The 25,746-nt window shown below is 41.1% G+C and overlaps 1 protein-coding gene across 6 annotated transcripts in view; it reads left to right on the top strand.

Annotated features, from left to right (window-relative positions):
* Nucleotides 1-25,746, top strand: part of cacna2d3a (calcium channel, voltage-dependent, alpha 2/delta subunit 3a) — a 131,966-nt gene that overhangs the window by 76,334 nt on the left and 29,886 nt on the right. Inside the window, exons 9-23 of one of the 6 annotated variants that reach the window (XM_085261158.1) lie at nucleotides 769-858; nucleotides 1,470-1,583; nucleotides 7,213-7,291; nucleotides 10,928-11,061; nucleotides 12,613-12,630; nucleotides 16,167-16,238; nucleotides 16,609-16,689; nucleotides 17,457-17,531; nucleotides 21,194-21,277; nucleotides 21,420-21,467; nucleotides 22,127-22,188; nucleotides 22,297-22,406; nucleotides 24,752-24,797; nucleotides 25,255-25,352; nucleotides 25,456-25,549. In XM_085261158.1, coding sequence (XP_085117284.1) covers nucleotides 769-858; nucleotides 1,470-1,583; nucleotides 7,213-7,291; nucleotides 10,928-11,061; nucleotides 12,613-12,630; nucleotides 16,167-16,238; nucleotides 16,609-16,689; nucleotides 17,457-17,531; nucleotides 21,194-21,277; nucleotides 21,420-21,467; nucleotides 22,127-22,188; nucleotides 22,297-22,406; nucleotides 24,752-24,797; nucleotides 25,255-25,352; nucleotides 25,456-25,549 — 1,205 coding nt within the window. Of the gene's footprint in view, nucleotides 1-768; nucleotides 859-1,469; nucleotides 1,584-7,212; nucleotides 7,292-10,927; nucleotides 11,062-12,612; nucleotides 12,631-16,166; nucleotides 16,239-16,608; nucleotides 16,690-17,456; nucleotides 17,532-21,193; nucleotides 21,278-21,419; nucleotides 21,492-22,126; nucleotides 22,189-22,296; nucleotides 22,407-24,751; nucleotides 24,798-25,254; nucleotides 25,353-25,455; nucleotides 25,550-25,746 lie in introns of all 6 variants that reach the window. The other 5 variants (XM_085261161.1, XM_085261156.1, XM_085261159.1 and 2 more) reach the window with 5 other exon arrangements.

The following is a 25,746-nucleotide window of genomic DNA, read 5'->3' as shown; positions in this document are numbered from 1 at the left end:
AACTGATATATGTAAATGGGTCAGGATGGAGAATTGGTTTTATAAAGTTGCTGGATTTAGCAAATCTCAGTAGGAAGTGTTCAAAATGGCAATTACAGGATCTAAATATCTATAAATAGATTATACTGGATAATGGGGACTGTGTGTGTGTGTGTGTGTGTGTGTGTGTGTGTGTGTGTGTGTGTGTGTGCATACGCCATGTATTTGTTACCCCAAGGCTGTTACAAGTAATGAGATGTGTACATGAGACCTGTTCAGTTGCTGAAAACATTAAACTCACCATGAATTGCTGGAGAAATAATGTATCCTTTGTAACGCAATCATGCCTGTGAGCAGATGCGCACACACACACAAACGCATGTATACGCACATACCCGGTGCAATAAATGACGTTGAGCTAAAAGCAAGAGAAGGGAAACTGGTCATTATGGTTTTTTCAGTCAGTATGTGAGATTTCACTTCAGTATAAGGGGGGAGTTTGCCAGATAAACTGGCTCAGGACTGAATTGAAGAGCCCATTAGACCATTGATGCAAACTCTTCACACATAAATGATGGCAAACCAAATTCAGTAAAATATTTTCTAGGATAGGAACAGTGAAAAGTAATAACTCTGCATCTTGTTCCCCTGCTTTTGTAGCTATCTCTTGCCTCTGCCTTTGTTTTTTCTTCATAAAGACCTATAATTCTGTCTCCTTTTGTGGTTTTGTCACTTTAGTTCTCTGCTTTTTTCAGCGAGATTGTAATGTTCTCAAAACCTTTTCCCCAGCATTTCCGGGAACACCTCGACAAGCTGTTTGCTCAAGGCATCGGGATGTTGGATATAGCTCTGACTGAGGCTTTCAATCTCCTCAGTGACGTAAGTAACGCACTCATGCACGATCGCGGTCATACACGCACACAGACGCACTCTTCAAACACGCATACACATCAGTTTTATGCATAAAATTAATTAGGGTTGTAATTAATAGCTAAATCAATTGATTCATGCAAAATCCAAGTAAACAAGGCACTCGATGACTCAGGTTACTGATCTGACATTTCCTAATTATGGACATGTAATTAATCAAACAGTCATCCGGACAAAGACAAAGACACACAATCTAAATATCCGTATTTCAACAGCATGTATCTTTTAAAGTGTACCCTGACATGCTGCATAGTGATGCCTCGCTGTAATTTTATCTCACAGTAGCCCTTCTACCTTGCGTTCATGCATGCGTATTGAAGGCATGCTATTATAATTCCATTAACTCACTGTTACAACACAGTTAGCGTCCATGGAGAGTCTTGTGATGATACATTATAAGCTCTAATGGGAAGGAAGTGGAAGAACTGTGTGTTAATGAATGAACTGGTTACATTTACATTTGACTGGATGAGAGCTTTTTGTTCTTTGATCATCACGTAGTAACCCTCTGTTTTTCTCCTTCTTTGTCTTTCTCTGTCTGTCTGTCTCCCGATGTCTAGTTCAACGAGACTGGGAGGGGCAGTGAGTGTAGCCAGGCTATTATGTTGGTGACAGATGGGGCAGTGGATACATACGATGCCATCTTTGCCAAGTATAACTGGCCAGAGAGGAAGGTAGTGTATCAGAACACACAAGCACACACATCATATTATTCTGCAAATATGTTCCAAGACAGTCGGGGCAACTCATCTCAGTTTCCCATTATACTTTGGTCACAACGTCATGAGCATGTAACCATGTATACCAGTGTTTGATGAGAAGTGGAGAGAGGTGGGCTAATCCCTCATGTGGCTATGAATGACTTCTTAAACGCACTGTTGAGAAGAGCACAAGTCTTTCTGACCCAACGTTAAAAGGAACCCCTGAGATCTAATGTGCTTTCAAGTGCACTGTACTGCCAGACATATTTACTCGTCTGCCTTCACATCCATATGAACTTGACTGACATCCCATTCTTAATCCACACGGTTAAATATGATATATTATCCCATAACAGCTTCAGCTACAACAGCTTCAACTATTCTAGGAAGGTTTTCCGCAAGATTTCCTCGAGAATTTTTGAGGTTTGCACTCAATTCATCCTAAAGATGTCAGGACTCTTCTGCAGGCCAAGTTCTCATACACCAAACTCACAAATTGTTCCCACAAAGTTAGGAGCATGAAATTGTTCAAAATGTTTTGGTATGCTGAAGCACTAAGATTTACTCTGAGAGGCTGAACTCCGCATCATAATCCCGCCTCTGCCAAACGTTACACTTGGCTCAATGAGGTCAGACAAGGACCGTCTCTCTGTAAGTGTGATTCGTCACTCCGCACAACATCTAATTTGACGTTTGGAGGTCTGTAGTGATCGACTCTTTAGAAAGTGTCCGACCTCTGCACACTATGCACGCCAGCAGTTCACATGGTCCAACACTTCATGGCTGAGTTGCTGTTGTTCCCTATCGTTTCCACTTTGTTATAATACCACTAACAGCTGATTGTGTAATATTTAGTGTAGAGGACATTTCACAACAGGTGACATCCTATCACGGTACCACCCTGGAATTCACTGAACTCCTGAGAGCGACTTTCACAAATATTTGTAGAAGCAGTCTGGATGCCTGCTTGATCTTATTTATCTGCAGCAATGGAAGTGACTGGAACCCCTGAATTCAGTCATTTAGATGGGTGAGTGAATTGGCAATGTAGTGTACATAAATCAACAGAAAGAATGAGAAGAGCACTGTTCTACAGGGTTGGGGCAATGACTTCTAGTTATGCCAAATTATTTTGGAGATTATGTATGGGGATTTCAGGAGCAGGAATCCTCCGAACCCGCTCCTTCCGGTTGTCATCTACAGAGGTTCCCCCAGTTCTGCAAGCTGTTCATTCTCGTTTACGTGCCCACCCTCCCTCCTTGTTCTCAGTTTTCTAACTTCTTCATTTCTATGTAGCACACGGGGATCTGCCAGGCCTGGGCGCCGTCGCCAGTCCCCTTCGAGGCCTTTCCCACACCGCAGCTCAATTCATGTCAAAGCATTTACCTACTAAAGCACTGTCAAACCTAAAATGAGGACGTGGGCCCAGCTAGTAAATAACTAGATTAGAAATACAGTTGCTTGAGAAATGTTCAGTGTCTTGGTAAATCTGTCTAAAAAGACCACTAAGATCACAGTTTTTCTGTGTGGTTTTCTGTTTGTGCAGTAAATCTTTTTGACAAGCAGAGGGCATTGAGTGGATCCAGTGTGGGATCTTTTTGAAGTAACGGCCCCGTTGAAAAAGACAACACACTTTTGCTGCTGTCCTGCAGTGTTGCTGTGGTGCTTTCTGATCTGTCACGAAATGCAACCGAAGGGCAGAAAAGATGGAGGAGGAGACAAAAAAGGGTTATTCTAAGGTCTTTTCTCTCTAAAGGAAAACGTTTGAAGCTTAACGGGTCAATGATAGAAGTATCGAATGCAATAGTACATATTCACTGTTATCACACACTGTATACAGTACACATACTGTAAAAGTGAATATGACTTCAAAGGACACAAACAGTTCCTTTACCTCAGGTAAATCCTAAATGCTTTGAGGTTGAGAGGAGAGGCCTTTGACATTAGGCAGTTAAGACATATTTTTAGTCATTTTTAACACTGACTCTGAGTAGATGTTTCTGTGTATCATTATGGATGCCTTTTAGTTACTATTAGTGCCACACTTGCACATTGTGTTTCTGCATGTCTGGTACAGTCTGTATTAAAACTGCCGAAAGCTCTCCCCCCCCCGACAGCTCAAGGCTGAACATCAGTGAGCAGAGGGGACAAGGCTGCTAGATAGTTCCATTTAGAAGAAGCCCCACTGATAATAGAAGTCTTCAGTCTCTGTCACTCTCCTCAGTCTGTCCCCCCCCACCCCCAATCTCCCACCTCCACCCACCACTGCTGTTTTTTTAATGGATTCCTTCCAACCCATCTTAGAGCTTCACCACTGTTGAGAATCGCACCAACTATACAAACAGGCTTTGGCAAGTGTGAATGCTAAAAACATGATAAATGTCTGTATTCAGACAGCATGTGTTACACAAAAAGATCATAAAGGGTTGATTACCATAAGAAAAAAACAGCCGTGATAAAAAGTCTAAAACATTTCTTCCTGTTACAGCAGCGATTATTTTCAAAGTGATTTTCTCTTAATGTTCAAACGTTAGCTTATTTTTCCTTCACATTTTTGAAGCAAAACTTACTAAAGACTTACTAAAACCAGCATCACACAAATATTCACATAACCACACCTGTAGGATGAGCGTAACCATACAAAACACCGACATGCTCTTTACATACCCTCTCATACACATGCTTATCCACTCTCCTAGCAAATCAAATCTTTTAAACACAATGCAGCACTTCCTGTGACCATACAGGACTGTGAGATGGAAATCTCAGCGTTGTTTGAAGTGCCTTTCAAAAAATGAGGGAAAAAGCCGACGGCATTGATTAGAACAATCACGAGTCCCTTGACTTAAAACACTGACAATTTTCTGTGTGTAGTGTTGCCAAACTCTATCTATTACCTGAGCCTGTAGCCTGCTGAGTTGTAAAATCCCCAGACAGCTAATTTGTGATCAAATTGTTTGGCAGGTGAACGGCCCTCGGGGACAGAAACCTGGGATGTGCCATCAGTGTATTATGTAAACTGAATACGGTGTTCCAAGCTGGAACAGATTAATGCCAGTTAAAGTTGAACACTGTGTACATGCGCTTAAAAAAAGAGTCGACTGCCCGACTGCACAAATTCCATTAATTTGTATTTGCTGATATTGCTCTAGGCTGATAGCACTATATTGCATCCAATGACGTATTGTAATCATTTCAAGATTCGTTTTTTTGTTGTTTTTGTTTTTAATTAGTGCGTCACAGTCTTGTATCCTTTGCTCTTATTTCCTTTTCAATATACTGAAAGGTCAGGCGCAGTGAATCAGATGATTTGTTATTAGGAGACTTCCACTGGATGCAAAGGGCTGCACTGAATGTGGGAGCTTGTAGTGTGGCCGTAGACATAGCTGTAGAAACTCCTCGAGAGGTGGAAACAAGGCATCCCTGCCTATTGAAAGATGCTGCGCAGAGAGCCACATGTATAAATGATATACACACTGATATGCTGTCCTACACACAACAATGACCGTGCTAGCTTTTGAGTTGTCTTTGTGCACTGCCTATACCCTATCTGTCACCACCGTTTGGCAGTGCATCACAAGGCAACATCACCCTGCATTTGCCAACATTGTGCCTCGTTTTCCTAGGCGGTTGAGCATAACTGCCTGGAGAGTGGAGATTACTCAGCACTACAGCCTAGAAAGGACAATCCTTAGGCTCTCTCGTGACCTAGACTGGTGATACCATGAGTACTCATGTGTCAGTCTCAGTGTGTCTCAGCCTCACAATTTGAATTGTGAGACGCACTCATTGCAAGTTGAAAACTAATACTAGACCGGAAAAACGAATTCCTTGGAGAAGCCTGTGAATCAATATGTAAGACTTGCTGATGAAGCTTGTTAGATCCTGTATCTGAATTAAAATAGAAGAGCAGTGCCCACACAGACTGCAAACAGAAAAGCTTCTTTGACCAAATATCTTCTGCTCAGACACATGTAGGCTTACTGAATAGTGGCCGTATACAAACCATTTCTGTTTGCATGTCTGTCTTTGTTGCAAATTTGGATTCAGGTTAAATCATCGAGTTGATCTATATGTAAAATTGGCCCGTTTTTTTCAAAGTAGCACTTTGGCAGGTCTTAGACTTGGTTAAGTACTGAACAGAAACATCAAACCCCTTTGCTTGCTTTACTTACTCTTTCAAAAAATGTGTGAATGTTCTGGAGGACAGAATCAGTCATTAAGTTAAATGCTAAATATGTAAAATATTCATACATGTACTAACTGAAATTACGTCCATATCACTGTCTATGCACACTGTATGTGTGTGCATGAATTTGCAGTATTTATATCCTGATGTGTCTGTTCTTTCGTGCATGTGCATTTTTTTCCTTGCATGTAAACTTTGTGCACTCAACTATCTTAAAGATTGCATGTCTTGGCTCAAGTTCTACAGTTTCTTCTTCTACCTCAGTTTTACCGTACTCAGCTGTAAACCTCGTCCATATTTAATAACCAGTCTGTTGCGGTTTGGCTTTCAGTGAAGTGAAACACATAATCACACAAAGAAAAGCTTACATGACACGTCTTTATCAAAGTCTTACATGGCGTTGTTCTGATTACAACAGCTGTGTTGTGTTTTCCTAACACTTTGGTAGTGTCAGTCAAATGGCTGAAGTTTGATGAATAGAGGATTATTGTGGTCTAGATAATGAGCGGTGAATGAAACAACTATGCTTATTCAGTGAAACATATTACCGTTATCAACAGACTGACATTATCTGGAAAAAAAACTATTTAGAACTGTCCATGGTCAAGGTGGTAAATTTACGTATAAATTTTAAAGACTTTTTTAGTTAAAAACAATGTAATAGAGAATGCAGTGCATACATATTCCAGGAAAAGTCAATTGCATCTATACATAAATGATATTTTTGCATAAATTTTTGCAATTTTCAGACTTTCTGAGTTCCAAAATTGTATCAAATACATGTTTAAAACTCTGAGAGGTCTACGCACTCATGTGCATTCATATGCAGTACACACAGTACATGTACACACACAAACAGAAACATGCTGTCGGGGTTAAGGGAGTCAGTGGAAAATGCATATGCAATAGGCACAGCAGCTGCGCCCCCAGAGGCTTGCATCTGGTCCAATCTGGCAACAAATCTCTTTACACTCTCATACATGCACCTGCCAAATTCACCTGCTGCTGGAGCCAATGAGCCAGGGAAAAAATGGGTTTGGCACATAAGAGTAAAGAAGATTCTCCGTACTGAAGCACATAAAGCACATAAAGCTTTTTCAAATTAAAATTTGCGTTTTATCTTTTGTAATCACTGTAATTGCAGATTTTCAAAACACTCGCCTGCATTTGCTCATCCTTGATTTTTCGGTTCTTGAATAAAAAAAATAGCTGGAACTGAACATTTAAATTTAAAGGTAACACAATAAACTTTCAGGAAGCAATCATCAACTAGGAGACTTGGTAATCACTAAATGAGAAAGAATGAGTCTTTTGCCAGACGTTGACAGTGTTATCTTCTGAATGGTACCATGGCGGCCCCTATCAAATATGATTAAAATGAATGATGGGAGCTATCTGCTTTTCTTTCCCCAGGTCCGTATATTTCCTTACCTGATTGGTCGAGAATCAGCCTTCGCAGAAAATCTAAAATGGATGGCGTGTGCTAACAAAGGTGGGCTCTTCAAAGACGCTACTTTCTCTCTCCCTGTAATCTGTTTTGGTGGGGTAAAGTTGCAGCGTGTCACTGTCAGCTGGAGGAAAAGTATTACATTATGCAGCTCAGGATTTGTTTGGAGTTTTTGGCACATGTGTCTGTGTGCATACATACACTAGCATAGATGAGTTTGTCGGCGCTCATCAGCATAAGCAGGTGTATGCGACAGGAGGCAACGGGTTCCAGTTGCACAGGCCAGATGTGTCATATTACTTCTTCTTTGAGCTTAAAGTCCAAATGAATCATAGTGATGCGCCACTTTCGAGCAGCTTTCTGTGTGGTCATGGTTGTCTTAATGCGTAGAGCACTTTCCTCCAGGATCTATATTTAGCTGGGAGGTGGCTGACAGAGACAGTCTGGCTCCATTTCCTCAGGCTCCAGCAGATAAGACAGGCAAGTCACAGGTCACACAAAGGGTGTTAAGTGTGTGTGTGTGTGTGTGTGTGTGTGTGTGTGTGTGTGTGTGTGTGTGTGTGTGTGTGTGTGTGTGTGATACAAGAACATCCACAGTGTTGCTTGGACGTGATATCAGAGAACCCATCCAGTGTCTTTGAGGATATTAGACGTCTGTGAGTATTCTTGTTTGGCTGTGCGCTTGTATGCGCTCGTGTGCGCATGCACCAGGGAATGCACATGTTGCCCTAAGGCTGTTGCAAGCAATGTGATGTACACATGAGACCTGTTTGGTTGCTGAAAACATTGTGTTTGTTTAGACTTGTGTATGTGTGTAATTCTATAGTACAGATGTTAATGTGTGTGACTGATGATGATTCAGGGGGATGACTGTGACTTTCTCTCCATCCCGGAAATGATGCAGAACAGTCTTCTGTCAAAAACTCTGCGTGGCCCAGAATATTAGCAGGACTGGAAATGCTATGAGTGTCACAGTGCAAGTAAAGCTACTTTTGGCTGCTTCCTTATTCACGAGGAGTCGCCAGAGCGGGTGGCGCCGCATGTTTGATTTGGCAGATTTTTATGCTGGATGGCTCTGATGTAACCCCAGAGGAATTTGTTTGGGATAGAAGTGGTGCAAGTATCAGTAAAATAATGTTACATGTTTTCACTAACTCTCAGCATTTACCGTATATTTACTATCCATCCATTCGCTTCCGCTTATCCTTTTCAGGGTCGCAGGGGGCGCTGGAGCCTATCCCAGCTAGGGCAAGAGGTACACCCTGGACAGGGTGCCAGTCTGTCGCAGGGCCAACACACAGGGACAGACAACCAGTCGCACTCACATTTACACCTATGGTCAATTTAGATTGTTCGATTAACCTATCTCCACAAGCTGCATGTCTTTGGACTGTGGGAGGAAGCCGGAGTACCCGGGGAGAACCCACGTGAACACGGGGAGAACCCACGTGAACACGGGGAGAACATGCAAACTCCACTCAGAAAGACCCCGGCCTGATGGTGGAATTGAACTCAGGACCTTCTTGCTGTGAGGCGACAGTGCTAACCACCAGTTTGTTGCTTTGGACGGTCGATGTTATTCATTAAACTCGTCCCCTTTCGCTACCTCTACTCTTTGCATCTTCACATTTCCTTCGACCTCATTCACACATGTATTCTGTCTTTTTCCTACTGACTCTCCTTTCGTACCTGCATACCTCCGCCTCCTCTCTGGGGTTACTTCTATCTGCTCCATATTCTCACTACAAATCGCCGTGCTGTCTACAAGTAACTTTAGTGTCGTTTCAGATGTTCTTAGCAATTATTTGCCAAAATGTGTATCAAAGCTAATCAACACCCCTTTATAAATTGTTTATTACACGTGCAATTTAACATCTTAATTGTATTCAGATTTAAACGCTGCATCAGTACTTGCCTTGTTGCAACCAGTGCAGGAGTAGTTTTCCTCTAGTGTCTTTTGAGTATTCTTAAATGTGGTATATTTCTGCAGGTAATCAGTACTTTTTTAAAGGCCATTTTAACAGGAAGCAAGGCAACATTTCTAAGTATTCTTTAAGTCATCTAGATTATTTTACCGGCTGGGTTGATGCGCCACATCTATCACAGATCTGTGTATTGTGTCTAGACTTCAGGTCCTTTCTCCCTGTGGAGTCAAAGTTGTTGCCGGGAAAGATGACCCCAACATCTATTTCCTCCGACGAGCTCTCTCCTAATAAGCAAAAAACTTAGTTTTGTTGTAAAATACTTTTACAACTGTGCACCAAGAAAGCGCTTCCTTACACGATGATACATTTTTCACTTCCACCTCATCCATTATCAGGACACCTTACGGGATCTTATTTGCTACATATGACCCAGACCAAGGTCATGTAAAAATATATTGATGCCCTCAACCTGTCCACACCTTGCTGAGGCTGTATTGTTTGTACAACATGGGTACCATCCACTGAAAGTTGGGAGCCTTCATTTTTCTTCCCCTGGCACCTGGCCCTGATGGCTCAGCTCGAAGGACGCCCTCAGCCTTCGAGAGGGAGCAGTAATTCTCGACTCACTACTGTGATGAACGATGCAGTTAGACTAGACAGTGTCTTTGTGTGTGACATGCGTCTGTATGTGTGTGTTCTCATTGCACCGTCTGGTGGAATAATGGCTCCAAATCCCTCTGAGGATAAAAAAGACCTGCAAAGGTTCACTTCCAGGTCAAGTTCTGTTAATATACTGATTACAGCAGTTATGTGATATCAGCACTTTTTTTCAACAATAGATTTTATTTTTAGTTAATTATTCTATTTTGGGCTTTACTATAGATATAGTTTTAAGATTAGCTTATAATCAGTGGTGCATATTATCAGATATTTGGGCTGGGTTGATGCGCCACGTCTATCACAGATCTGTGTATTGTGTCTAGACTTCAGGTCCTTTCTCCCTGTGGAGTCAAAGTTGTTGCCGGGAAAGATGACCCCAACATCTGTTTCCTCCGACTATGATTTTCTACTTGAATGCCCAACGGTGATGGAGGCAGTTTGCTGTTTTTACAGCTGGGTGAAAATGTGGTGGGCTTTTTCTTTTCCCTTATTCATGGCGCCTCTGTCTCTGTCTGACTGCAATGCTGACTCTCTTCCTCTCGCTTTTTCTGAACCTCCTCCTGAGATAACAGTACATTTCCTCCTTCACATACACATTAGTATCATAACGATGGCATTGCCATTATGGGAGATGGAATCGCTTGTAGTTTAGCTGAGATATTTTTGGTCTTACATTTAGATACACATGCATATACATATACATTAAAACCCATGATGGTTGGGTCTTGCTTGAATAGTTTGCGGAGGATACTTTAAAAGTTAGTCATGCATTTAACCAAGTTTCCATCATGCAAACAGCAGGTCAGCAGCCCTGCATCCCAGATGTAGTTAGTCTGCATTGTTATTAAAATAGTAGCAATGGCTTGGAATATGTTGCTGGCTCCATAAAGCTAAAATGTTTTTTCAGGCATCTGATCTGCCCTCAAACAAGCTTAGAAACACAGAGCATGTGTTTTTGGGCAGTAGTGAGTTGGACTTCTGAGCCTGTGCTGCCTCATTGTTGGCAGGATCTAACTTAAATAATTAATCTACTTTAATTAAGAATGAACAATTCTTCATTTCTGTTTATCTTTCTCCTCCACTTTTTGCTCAACAGGGTATTTCACTCAGATTTCCACACTGGCAGATGTGCAAGAGAACGTGATGGAGTATCTCCATGTTCTCAGTCGTCCTAAGGTGATCGACCGGGAGCACGACACAGTTTGGACTGAGGCCTACATCGATAGCACTGTGAGTTGAATATGCCTTCGCTTGCTACATAACTCCAGTTCACGTGGTCCTTGATAGCCTCACATATCCACTGGGCTGTTGTAGGCTTAGAAAACTCCATAATGGGCTGAATTGTTGTATACATAAACCACAGGACCTTTTGTATAAGTTCATATTGTGAAAACATGTATTTTGAAGGGGAATGAATTAAACAACCCAAATGAAAGTGATCGAGGGTGAAAGACGAGCAGAGGGCTGACAATGTTTTCTGCATTTGTACCTTTGACTGTGAATGAGTTAAATGAGTCTGTGTGTAGCAGATGGACCCATTAAGTAAACGAGCCTCCTGTGTGTGCTTGGGAGCTTTGTAGGGTTGCAGCATTTTCAACTCCAGACAGTCTTAGGAGAATCTTTTTTGGGGCATTGCCCATAGATGACCTTTCCCGCATGAAAAAGTCTCACTTCAGATTTATTGATAGTGGAAATACTGTGCTTGGTTTAGAAGAGGGTGCCATCATACCAGAGCATGATGGGTCACAGTCATTTGCCTTTAACTCACCAGGGCATTTATGTGGGCTCTTCTCACATGGATGCAACGTTGCACAATTGTACTGGGGAGCTGCTATAATAAAGTAAATGTAATGTCTGATCTGAACGCATGGGGCATTTATTGTTCCCACATGTGCCATCATTAGGTAATGTCTAGAATAGTTCAGGACTTTGCTGTGAAAACTATGATTTCCAATCTCTAAATCTCCTATCACCATACTGGCCGACATACTGAGCATAAGCAGGTAGTGAATATTGTGAATTACAGTCAAAATAATAATATTTTCTGAAATCGTGCATTCGTCTCCTGTACATCCTCTATAGTTGAGTGGCAAAACATCCCGAAAAACCCCTGAATGATAATAACAGAGTTAAAAGGACGAATCCTCTGTGATCCAAAGTCAGCACACAACATGCTGCATCATTCACCACACTGGTCCTTCTTGGCTTACTGTGTTAGACACGCAGAGAAAATAGCAGGAGTTAACAGTTTCTGTATAGATTAAGAGTGTGAGAGCTTTGGCCATGTAAAGGCAAAGGTAAGTGCCCTCCACTAGAAATACCCACCACGCAATCAAAAAACCACATAAAAATAGACTCTTTTCTCTCAGCTATCCTTTGAATATCCCTTATGTTTTACCCTTTCCTGTCTTTCTGTGCTCATTTGTTTCTCTTTGTCCTCATTTTCCCTCCCATTTATCACAGAAGTGCATACACTCAGCGCTGACCTAACACGTATAAGGAAATGCTTACGTTTTCTTGCAGTAGGAGTTACGGCACTTGAGTGTTGATTCCTCTCTGCTGCGGCCCTTTTGACTATAAAGTTTGCCTCTCTTGAGACAGTCGCTGTTTTTAAGTTGTGTTCAATGTCAGTGGATTGTATGTGCCCACTGGCACTCCATTCAGTGAAAATTGCACCGAAAGGCTTTCTGACACTTATCCACAAATGTATTGACCCTGTCTCTCCTCCTCATCGTCATCCTCCTTCTCACCTCCTCTTCCTTCTCAATCTGTTCTCTTTAGCTCCCCCAAGCACAAAAGGTAAATGTGGTTTGAGGTCATTGGTGCATTGTGCTGTGGTGAGGCCTGCTGTGTGTCATGTGCATTTCTTGTGCATGTGCGTTTCGGTTTCTAATATCTGTGAAATGAACTATCATAGCGGCTCGTGGCATTTTCTTATGTGTCGTTGTCATATGTTGTTTGTCAACTTCCTGATTGAAGCCATGCCTCATGGTTGTCATGGGTGCCATTCACGCGCTCTCTTTTGCACGTCTGATTTCGCATTCGCACACGTCTGTGCACAAACTCGCTCATTCTTCACTGGTGATGCTATGTTAGCCTTGCTTTGCCAGTGTCTCTGGGCTGGCATTGTGATTATGTGTGTAAATGTGAGGCTTCATTTTGTTCTTTGGCCTGTGTGATTTTTGGTGTGAAAACAAGATTGCCTGTGTTATTTGTTTTGGTAGAATTCTCCAGAATAAGCTGTTTTGTCATCTTCTGGGTGAAAATCCAATAGTCCATAATGGTTGGCGGGATGATCTGTTCTGATGCCTTTTTATCATTTTCAGTGTTTTATTTTTCCAGCGATTTATGAATCGTATGTGGGTTGAGATAAGCAGCTCTATAATCACAACAGTGATGATGGCGAAACAAAAGAGCGCTCTGCCTCCCCATCAGTGTGAGCGAGGCACAGCAGTAGCATTACACAGCTGGCAGGCCGTATGTCTGACATAGTGCTGTTAGTGTGACAGACCCGAGCTGATTGACCTCAAAACAGCTCAGCAGAAAACTGAAATAGATATCATTTTATTAGGATTAGCGAGGAATCTGTACCAATTCTTTGCATATAATTGCCCCAGCACTGCTCTGGCCTGGGTGAACACACATACACACTACTCCAGTGACAGAAGGATGCAAACATGTGTGATAAGAAGTGAGCAAAACTCCTTGGATGGGCTCTGTGTTAGAAAATTGATGAGCATTTTGTTCCAGGACTGAAGTGTATCATCTTTCCTTCATGCTATCTTTCCCCGGTTTTCTCCCTCTCACTGCGACCCAGCAGTCCGTCTTTCTTATCTTACCTTTCTTTTGTGTTTTGTTTTGTTTTATTGTTTCACTTTGCTTCTTCGCCCCTATCTCTTTCCCTCCACCTGTGCTCTCCTTTCTGCCATCCTCCCTCTTGCTCTCCTATCCCTCGTTCCACCAGCTTCATTCATCATTCTCTGGCTCATTTGGCTTTGTTTCCCACTCTGCTGGATGAACTGACACTGGAGCTCAGGGATGATGCGAGGGAGGTGAGAGGAATGTGTCAGGGGGAGATATTTGAGGACAACGGTAGGGAGGGTTGGAAAAAGAATATAAGAGATTAAAGAATCATAAACATTGTGGGAGTGACAGGAGGAATTTGCACTGAAGTTTCAAAAAACGAGACTGATACTTGATTAAGTACGAAGACCAAAAAATGGGGAATCTGTGAGCGGCTGATTGCCTTTTGAAGATAAACTGAAATGCTGAGATGTTCAAAATGTCTTGCTGGATGAACATGAACTCCGCTATTTCAAAGCAAAGCATTAATATTGATTGAGGTAATTAAGAGCTTTCAAAGATAATCCCCAAACACCTGTGCAGTAAACACATGTGCTGGATGTGTGCCAGCTCAGCTTCCCATCGGGTCTGTTTTAGTTTGCTCAAATTAGTCTGCAGAGGTGGCGTTGGCTCCCGCACACACAAACCTGGTCTCCAAGGAAACAGGGGTCACCTCATCTACCTCCATGCAATTTGTCACAGCAACCTAGATTATAAAGTGTACTATGAAACATAAAACACAGGCCAAGGGTGTGTATGTTAGCCCTCTGATGGGTATTGGTGTGTGTGTTTATGTGTGTGTGGGTATGTGCTAGTGCGGTGTCAAGTGTATTAATGCCCACTGGTGTTCTCGTTCATTATTTGACCCACAGCAGGGAAAAGAACTTCCACAGCTCCTTTACTCTGACTCATACAGGTAAATTTGCAGAGGCAATGATGATGCAGATTTGGCCCAGATGTGTGAGTTCTGACTTAAGGATTAGGGTTAGCACCACTTCCACTTTCACAGCAAGAAGGTCCTGAGTCAGCAACACCAGGCTAGGGCAGGCCTTCGATGTGGAATCCTCGTGCTCTGCCATAGGTCTTCGATTTCACACAGCATCTAAACACATGCAGTTACTGGCCTGGTTGCTTCAAGCTGGCTGCCCGTGCTCCTAATAATTAGGATGGGTTATGCAAAGAGAAGAAATCCCCTGTGGGGCTGAATAAAGTGTACCTTTTCTGTAGCTCTGATGGTGACTTTAAATGCACTGCCTCTTCTTATTTACCTAAAAGTATGGCAACCCCTGGAAGTGCATGGGCATTTTTACCAATTTGAACAATCTGGATTTCTGCTCAAAGGGTTCACATATTACACAGAGTCTTCTATTGGGGTTCACAGGGATACAGCAGCCCACAGGACCAGTAATATACTGCACTGATTGAAACGACCTGGGCTTGGATATATCTCTTTAATTTATCCCGTTCAGTGGTAGCACGGCTGCCACGTGTTGCAGCTGCAGTATCTAGGTATGCTTCGTTCTCCCTTCTATGTCCAATATTGGACTCCAAATTACATTTAGCAGCTGTCCAAACTCGTGCCACTAATTCCTCTTTCCTCAGCGTCTGAGGGATATTGACAGATTTCCTTGTCATTACCTGTTATCTCTCATGGTAAAAAAGAAAAAAAGTCTTGGGGTGGGGAAAGCACTTTTACAATGTCGGTATAAAATTCAGTACTTTCTAAAGATGCGTGCTGATATTTAGTCAGTCCAACAAATTTAAAAGATGATATTCCTTTGATTAGTGCAGCGTAAGTAGAACATGCTTTATGCTTTTTGCCGCTCCGTGTTCCCCTGAACTATTGTAGATTTTCATCTTGGATTTATTCTTTGCTTAATGATCCAATTACTGATGCTGAATGGAAGAAGTCACTGACATTTAGACAGATTCAACATTTCTGGGAAGGCAAGGTTAGATCATATTTTTCAAGTACTAAGCCTTCCTCCAGTCTCCTAAGAAAACAGTGTCAAGCTTTCATCTGTAATGGATATCATCGTCAGATACAGACATCCGGTAGAAAGATAAATATCATAATTATCCCAGCAGTCTTTAGAGGGGGGGGGGGGGTACCCAGACCCAGACTAGAAGCGCTGCCTTTGGATAAGCTTATTCTGCAAGAGATCAAAGGCAGACTCTGATTGAACATATTTTAGGGCAAATAATAAACATGAATAAAACATGTCGTGGAAGTTTAGTTGGTCTCTGAAGAAGATGATCAGGTCCTCGGCTAAATTCCCATCAAATTCTATGCTCCACACGGATGTTTTGCAGCTTGAAAACACTGCTCAGTGTGACTGGGCAAGATGTTTCATATAAGATGCATGAAATGTGCTCTGTGGTTACATAAAATTTGTAACAAAAACAATGAAGTTTCATCATTACCTTCCCTCTCTTCCCTCCCTTTGGCTCTTTCTGTTTTTCTGTTTGTTTCTGCTTCACAAATCACTCAGTTGGAGGACGGTCAAGGTCCAGTTCTGATGACTACGGTGGCAATGCCAGTGTTCAGTACCAAGAACGAGACTGTAAGCTCACATACAGTGATGCAGAATTCACAACACATTCACTGCCTCGTGATTCCAAAGCTCGATGTCTCAAATGAAATTACAGCTTAACTGAAAAACTGAATTTTCCTCATGAGTTATTCCATCACGGGGAATTAGTCTTTGAGAGAATTGACACAAATGGTAAAATCATTGTTGATTTTTTTGTGTATTTGATGGATGCTAATATCACTTTGATTGCAGTTTGAAAATTGGGACAAAGCGGCGCATTACAAGTTGAATATTTTTATAAATAACATAAACGGAGGCACTGATGCGGCTGTAAAAGATTGTTATGTAAGTAACCTTTTAAACTGAGCTAACCAATTTTCGTATATTTGTGTGCTTGCAGAGAAACCGTGGAATCCTTCTGGGGGTGGTTGGGACAGATGTGCCAGTCTCTGAGCTGCTCAAGACTATCCCCAAGTATAAGGTACCACATCCAGCATCACTTAGTTCTTCCTGCACGTGATTAGGGATCTCAATAGCCATTATTCAATGTTTTACACTATCACACTGACTACCGAGGGTTCCCAATGCTTACTCAAGCAGTTGTATACACTTGTGCACATTGGCACAGTCCTGAATACCCATGCACACAGCTTTAGCTCACAAAGATGTTTTACTGCATGGCTACAACAGCCACTGTCTGTTTCCACCAGATCCTAGCAAGCTATCGCATAAATAGGAGAGACTGATTACACGATCTGCAACTTCTGTGCCCGTTACCCTCTCCTCTACACTGAACTCTGAACATGTTGCTCCACCTCTCCAGTCCCACAAGCGGTCCAAAACCCCACCTTATAATACATAAAATACTCCACATAAGTCAGTCCAGAGTACAGTAACTGAATGCAAAGCCAAGTCGCAGATACATTAGAGATGAGCTTAGTCACAGCTCCTGGTTACACTCGGTTCATTAATGCATTCTGCTCGTGTCCCCCCACCCACATCCCTGCACTGATTTCTTTTGTAGATCTGAATCTTGGATGTGTGTAAGGTGTTGACATTTGAAAGTGTGTTATTTGCTCAGACATGACATGATGAACGATGCCGTCCTTTCCCGTTGTGCGGGTCTCGGTTTTACCACAAAAACAAAGACTCTGAAAGGGGCTTGATTAACCAGATTTACAATTAGGTTCTGATTTGTTATGCATAATTTTGGTGTGTCTTTGTGTGTGCTTTTGCATATTCTACTAGCTGGGCATTCATGGCTACGCCTTTGCAATCACCAACAACGGTTACATCCTCACCCACCCGGATTTACGGCCACTCGTGAGTATTACCTCCAGGACATTTCAGAGTTTACTGAGTGTGACCCTTATTACCGTAAAAATCCCTTTTAGGATGCACAGGTTGAAGTTGAAATGTGTTGTTCTGTACTGGATAGATGAATACACCCTCTCGAGTTCACATCAAGTCACTTACCAATTTTCTTTTTTTGTTGTCACACTGAGATTGTGATTGACTTTAACAGAATGGTGTGTAATTGTGTGGTACTCTGTGTGGTGTGCCTTGTGAGTATGCTGGCTGCGTGGTGGTATGTAGATGAGGAGAGCATGTTCCAGGCCTCTGCTGTTCTGTGAATAGACAGAGATACAGCTTCTGAATGGCTGTGATTAACTCTATTGTACTCACCCACTCCTCTCACAAGAGCTGGACGGAGAGAGTGTAGAAAGAGAGGGAGGCTGCGGGAACCTGCTGAATGTGAGGATAGGTGCAGGTAGGCCTGGTGTAACACTGGGGGAGAAGAGTGAGGTGCTCATATGGATGCCAGGGCAACAGATGAGCTGGAGAACAGAGAACAGACAGTGAGGCAGACAGACAGATGGTTTAATAGAGGTCTAATTAAAGACGTTAATGACCAGTGTTTAACAGCTAATGAGGGGTGGGAGACAGTCCTCACTGACAGATTCAAAAGTAGACACACATACAGTAGTAACACAGACGCACACATAAACACACACATACAATGCAATTAAAAAGTTCAGTACTTTGATCTGTTTCACCTTCATTTAATGGGTCAGTGGTCAAGCCAGTGAGCTACCCAGCAGTGGTGTATTCCTGGAGCGTTGCATCCTGACGCTTGATAGATTAATAAAAGTCACATATACATAAACTGTTGTTGCACGGTTGAATTCTTAAGAAGTTATCGGTGCTTTATTAGGCTGAAGCACTTGATTAAATAAAGGAATAGTGAAATTAAGACTAAACTATCCAGCTATTGGCCCAAGTGCCAGCAGGTATGATGACACCACCTTTTTATAGGTGTACGTAAAATGAAGACTATTCTAAATCAAAGTCGTTTCAAATACAGCTTGTTGGACAAAAATACAGATTTTATGGTTCTGCCTCTGTGTGTCACCACAGTGACAAATCAAACAATCAAGACATGATTGAAAGGAAACTTTCAGCTTTAACAAAAAAATGCTTGACTGTTTAAACATTATGGGAATTTATACACAGACCTGCATTTTCAGAGGCTCAGAGGTAATCGGGGAACTGACTGACAAGCAGTCATGGCCATGTGAAGCCTTTGTTATTTCATAGCAAACGAAACAGACATGACATCTGAAGCTGATGCAAAGTGTTGAATTTGTATTTTATAGCTTCTTGCTGTAATTTTCACAAAGATGTGTCAATTCAAGAGAGGGAGGCTGAAGAAACAAAATCAACCTGTCAGAGAGACAGAACAGAACAAAAGGCCTGAAAGACCACAGGAGTCAGCTAAAGTGAATGAGGACAGAATCATTTCCATGGTTTAGAAAGACAGCTTCACAACATCGAACAATGACAGCAACAAGCAAGAGAAGTCTTCATGAATGGAAATATGGAGGATTTAAAAAAGATCCAAACACTGGTAAGAGCCACTGAAAATGTATAAAAACAGCTGTAATTAACCTAAACAGTTAATGCATTTTTTTTAAATTCCTTAGGTTAAAGTCTGCACATCAGCCAAGTGTTGATTGTGGTTGTGTACAGAGGCAACAACTACCAACACTGTCTTTGTCCAGCACGTTGTGGAACTTACTGGATTGTTACCCTGAAATATGAAGTTATTAATTATGAAGTTGACCGAGAAATAAAGCAAAACTCTACTAATAAAGTGGGCCATGCTGTTAAAGTCGTATTAACGTATCACGGGGCGATCGTGGCTCAAGAGTTGGGAGTTCGCCTTGTAATCGGAAGGTTGCCGGTTCGAGCCCCGGCTTGGACAGTCTCTGTCGTTGTGTCCTTGAGCAAGATACTTCACCCGTTGCCTACTGGAGGTGGTCAGAGGGCCCGGTGGCGCCAGTGTCCGGCAGCCTCGCCTCTGTCATTACAGCTACAATGTAGCTGCCATCACCAGTGTGTGAATGGGTGAATGACTGCATGTGTAAAGCGCTTTGGGGTCCTTAGGGACTAGAAAAGCGCTATACAAATACAGACCATTATTAAAAGGGATGGTCAGGAACAAACAGAAAACGTATTGACTGTTTTGTTTAAAACTCACTGTTTCAATAAATAAGCCTTTTCTTATTGAAAAAGATGTGATTTGAATGGAGTAAAAAGATCCTCTTCTTTTTTCATGCATGTAGTTTGGTGAGACAAGCTGTTAGAAACTGTGCTGCAAGCTGCATCACATTCTGCACAATTGAAGCCGCCCACTCCCATCGTCTCTTTGTTGTATGTTAACCAGTGAAAACTATCTGGCCACTTACATCAAAGTACATTTACATTTTTGAAGCTTTGGTTTCTCTTGTGTCACTCCTGCTTTTTTTTCATTACAGTAGCTTTGAAAAACGAGCTTCTGCTATTATTGCACAGGTGCAAACAGGATTATGTGGAGATAGTTTGTCAACAGTTGCTTGCTTGTCTTTCTGTGGCTACTTCTTACATTAGAGCACAGTCCTAATTTTCAAAGCCAAAGGTAATTTGTCAGCATGACTGAGTAACCACAAGCAAGAAACAGCAGCAGCAACCATGTAAAACTCTATTCCCTCTCATTTTTACTTTTGCTTCTGTATCAGTTAAACAAAGATTGGCTGGTGGCTTCCGGGGTTTACTTTCATACTTAACTGTCAATTATGATAGCAATATCAACCTACTCATCAAACTCTTTCTGTAGTCTTTTCTGTTACAAAAGATTAATTCTTTGGTTCAGTAATAATTTATCATGTATTTGCTCATTTAATCTTCTCAGTTTCTTCTTCGCTATTATACACCTCAGTCTGTTTCCCTCTTTCCCTTCTTAAGGAAAGAAAGGAGGTAAAATGGCTCCATGATTGCCTCCATGCCACTGAAACTATTTCTGATGATCTTCAGGTCCCGTGTTTGGTGTCCACTGGACTGTTTTCCTGTTTTTTAAGGACATGACTTTTATATACGGTTCATCTGATGTAGATTTGGCCTGTCACCTGCACAGTTTTGTCTAGAACCACCATGCAACACCATCCACACCAAGATGTGCCAAGTTTTTGGCTAGTGGCCCTTGTTGGTGCAAACATAGTATTTTATAGCTGTCAGACTCTGTTATCTTTTTATACATTCAACTAAATAAATGGGAATAAATGATGTGTTTGTGCATGTTAGTAACAAAGTAAAGATTCAATTTAAAATAGATTCTTTGCCAAGTTGTAGATTATATGTACACACAACACTGGTTCATCCCTTGAGTTTCGCCCCTGCTTGACTGGATCACAGTGCAGTTGCTATGTGGCTTAACAAACATGCGACACTGGACAACTATTGTTCAAGACTATTTAAAACAAAATACAAACATTTTCTTGGAGGTTGTGATGACATTTTCATTATGTGAAATGCAATGGCTTGTTTTGATAACTGATAACAACAACAGAACAACAAAAGAATTGCCGTAGTTTGGCATACTCTTTCTGTTATGTCATTTCCAGTATTTCTGATTGTGCGTGCATGTGTGTGTTGGGATGTTTGTGCAGTATGGAGATGGCAAGAAGAGAAGAAAACCGAACTATAGCAGCGTGGATCTGTCTGAGGTGGAATGGGAGGATAAGGAAGACACGGTGAGACACTAGTAAATCTGCATCAAGTGTCAGGACAGCAGCGCTCTGAAAATCAGTGTCATCAAGCACAACTGTGTGTGTGTGTGTGTGTGTGTGTGTGTGTGTGTGTGTGTGTGTGTGTGTGCGCGCTTTGTCTTTCTAGCTAAGAAATGCAATGGTCAACAGGAAGACGGGGATCTTCTCAATGGAGGTGAAGAAGAGTGTAGACAAAGGGGTGAGAAATGCAAAGTTCAGAAATAAAACAACAAAACGCACAAACAACGCACTTGTTTGTCCTAAAGGCTGAGCGAGAGAAAATACTTACCAGCAAGCATTCACTCTGCTAAGGGCTTGTTACAGCTGGCTCAGTGATGTACAGGACTGACTTGGGGATTTTGTTTCTGATTTGGTTTGCTGTGCATGCACTGGTGTGTGTCTCTCTGCGTGTGAGCCCCTTATCTCCACAAAGCACATGTTGCTGAATACGGGGAAACAGCAGCCCGTTGATTCTGCTTTACTTCCTGCCTGTCAGAGAGAGAGAAAGGTGTGTGTAGATATGTGTGAATGTGTTAAATGTGTGTTCGCACATATTAAAGAGCGATTTGCATTAGGCTGATTATTATACAGACATCCACACACACACATACACACACACATTATTATTATTATTATTGTATATCTATATTTATATAGAGAGACAGAGACGCTCACAAGAGACTCTTTATGAATGTACTGATGTCCATCTGCAGCTAAGGACTGCCCAACAGAAGCTTGTACTACTTGCACCACTAGATGGCGCTAGATTGCAAGAAATGATATCAGACAGCACCGCCTGGCGTTTAACGCAGCCTCTATATTCACCTCTTTCAGAAACGTGTGCTGATTTTGCACAATGATTACTACTACACAGACATCAAAGGGACTCCTTTCAGGTAAGAAGTCTGAAGACTTCCTTAAGCTAACGAAGCTGAATTTTCCGGTGGTTAATCTGTAAACGACAACAGATTTTTAGGAAATATGTTTTGTTTGTTTTGTTTTAGGGGTTTTTGTTTATTTTTGTTTGTTTTGTTTGTTTGTTTTAGTCTAGGGGTTGCTCTTTCCAGAGGCCATGGGAAGTTTTTCTTCAGGGGAAACGTGACAGTAGAGGAAGGTAGGAAATCAGCCTTTTTGCTTTCTGACTCATTTCTGTGTTGTTGTTGTTTTTGTTGTTGCTTTTATTTTTGTTTTCCTACTTTTCTCTCCCTCGCACTCTCTCGATCCCTCTTCTTCTTCTAAGGGCCTTTGTTTTTCTGTTTCTCATTAAACAAGCACTCAGCAAGTAGTTTAGTTTAGTTTGTAAATGCTTCTCTGAGCACTACATGAAATGCAGCATCACAGAGAGCTTTTTAGTATTATAATAATACTTTTCTATTATTTTGTTGTATAAAAACACAAAAACACAATCACAAAATGCACTTTCTAAAGTTATTTTAGGACAAAAATGTTTAATAAAAATATATTTGGATATCATTTTCTAGGAATGCATGGTATAAAAGTCTCTTTGCAGAATGATTAGTCAGAACCAATAAAATGGCCTGTTTTTAAAAACAATAACAAGAAGAAATACTTTTCCATCCTCGGTGATATTTGTGCAGAAAAAGCTGGATTCTGACATTAACTATGCCCGTTCAAATCTTATGATTATTGTATTAAGGGATTAATTTAAAATATAATATAGAATTACCAATTATCATTGAAGGTGTACCAATTGATAATGTGAGTGAAAACAAATTTTTGGGAGTTATAATTGATAACAAAATTTCATGGAAACCCCACGTCAGACACATAAAAACCAAAATTTCTAGAAGCCTCGCAGTTTTGAACAAAGTGAAACAATTCCTTGATAAAGATGCACTTCGTACTCTGTACTGTACCCTGGTTCTTCCATATCTTACATATTGTGTGGAAGTGTGGGGAAACACATATAAAAATACAACTAATCCATGAGTCACAGTACAGAAACGAGCACTGCGTATTATTCACAAGGCTGGTTATCTAGATCATACTCACAAATTCTTTCTTCAGGCAAAGTTACTTAAATTCCAGGATCTGGTTAATTACAATACATCCATAATTTTGTATAAAGCTTTTACTAAACTTTTACCGGCAAATTTACAAACTAGATTTGAAATTCGAGAAAAGGTTTATAATGTGAGAGGCTTTGGAGAATTCAAATTACCCAGAACTCAAACAACCCGTAAAGGCTTTTGTGTGTCTGTATGTGGTGTGAAAATCTGGAACAGTCTGAGTTTACAACTGAAACAATGCAAAAATATTCATAGATTTAAATTCCTCTACAAACAGTTGGTCTGGTCACAGTATACTCAATGATGCTTTTAGTGTGCTCTGTAATGTCTGTCCTCTTACCATTGCTGGTATGGATTCCAAAATAAAAAAAATAAAAAATAAAGTGTGCGTATGTATGTACATATATGTACTTGTGTGTGTAGATATATATGTATGTATATGTATGTGTGTTTGTTACTTGTAGTTATTACTGCCTGTTACCTGTGGTAATGCAATTTATAATTTATATATTCTGTATTCAGTTATGAAGGCTCTAATTGTTGGTTGCGAGCTGCCGCTTAGATGCTTGTATCTGCCCGGGGCTGTTGATGGGTCTGTATGCAATGATGGGCGTAGCTGCGGGAAGTTTATTGTTTTTTTTTGTTGATGAGTGAGTATAGGGGTGGGATTTAATAAGTTTTCTTCGTCCCACTCCTTTTTCAGGCAAGTTTTGTTTTTTGTTTTGTGTATTTTATGTTCAATATAGGTATTGTTGTGCCTGAAAATGAATAAATAAATGAAATGAAATGAAATATTACACGAAGGTTAAAATAACATTTGATGTTGTGACTGGATGAAGTTGACATTAGATAATCTGATTAAATCAGTAAACATTCATCATGTTTTATAAACTGTGTTGGGTATGTAAAGTCTTCTAACTTCTCCTCTTTGGCCCAACGTAACCAGTTCCTCTTCAAACCTGTAGACACTTTTTGTCTAGTCTTTCTCTTCATGTAGTGATTTAAAAAGCCACAACTTCACAGGAAGTTAAATATTCCCCTTTGCGGCTCCTTAGGTGTGTTGTGCGTCCTTCTCCTGACAGTGTTGTATGTCTGCTCCTGCTTGTGTGTTTCTCCACGTGCATGCATGTCTGTTTTCACGTCAGTCCCCATGCATGTTAATATTCATGCGGTGGTGGTGGTGTGTGTGTCTGTCTGTGTGTTTCTCTAAACATGTCCATCACACAGAGCGCTCAGAGCATGACTTGGCTCTTCCTGATCTAATCAGAGCTGTCACATCCATTCAAAAAACACATTTTTCATCCCCCGGTGTGTGTTTAAGTGTGCGCAGTGGAGATGTAGATGCCTAGCCCTATTATTATGACTTCATATTGAGTGTTTTTGCGTATTTGTTTTGAACCAAATAGTTTTCACGTTTTCTTTTTTACAGGACTTCATGACTTGGAGCATCCTGATGTAGCCCTGGCAGACGAATGGTAAGAGTATATTCCCGCCGCTGTTTTATCCCCGTCCCTTACTCAAAGGACATCTTTATTGGGCTAAATCCTAAAATACTGCCAAATCATAAAAATAAATCAAAGTTAGGTTTGATGTCAGCTGAAATACAACAGCTCTACAACAGTTTTTGGGATCTGCAGAACTTTGACTTGATTGTTTGTGTCACTTGATGACTTGTGGTCTCCAGGCTTGGGAACCAACATCTAAACACATTACAATAAATGCTTTTCAAACTAATGCTTGTAAATGAAAAGAAGTGTCTTCCTTCTACCTCAGGTTTTATTCACTGGAGATGCTTTGCAATCCAAAAGCAACTGAAAGCAACTGGATTATGTGACCAAAACTAAAGCGATTACAGTTTTAAGAAAGGAACTGATCTGAAGTTGGTTGTGACTCTAACAAACGCTCATATTTTTCTCTCTTGTCATGTTACAGGACATACTGCAACACAGATGAGCACCCAGAGCACCGCTACCTGAGTCAGATAGAGGCAATTAAACTGTACCTCAGTGGGCACGAACCCCACTTATATTGTTAGTTATGCTCATTTACAGCCCCCATATTTTATATGTTATTAGCAAGTTAATGAACAAGCTTCACGTGTGGAAATGTGCCTTTTTGCCTTTGTCCTGTTAGGTGACAAGGAGCTGATTCAGGAAGTTCTCTTTGATGCAGTGGTGACCGCTCCATTGGAAGCCTACTGGACCAGCCTTGTGCTTAATAAGTCAGAGTATGTCACCTTATTACCCTTTAAAATAAAAGGAAAGTGAAATGATGTTGTTATTTATGTTGGATTTTATTCCTCTTTGAAATAGAAAATACCATAATATGGAGCATATATTTGCACAGCTAAAATGTTAATAATTTAGCACAGTTACTGATTTCTTTGGCTTAAAATGAATTCACAACAGCCGGATATTCATTTGT

This window comes from Mchenga conophoros, linkage group LG20 (assembly GCF_057382185.1).
Source record: "Mchenga conophoros isolate Kocher_MC1m ecotype Shallow Benthic linkage group LG20, M_conophoros_male_GT1.1, whole genome shotgun sequence".
Taxonomy (NCBI): domain Eukaryota; kingdom Metazoa; phylum Chordata; class Actinopteri; order Cichliformes; family Cichlidae; genus Mchenga; species Mchenga conophoros.
The sequence above is the reverse complement of the archived record's forward strand: the minus strand, read 5'-3'. Positions and strand labels throughout refer to the sequence as shown.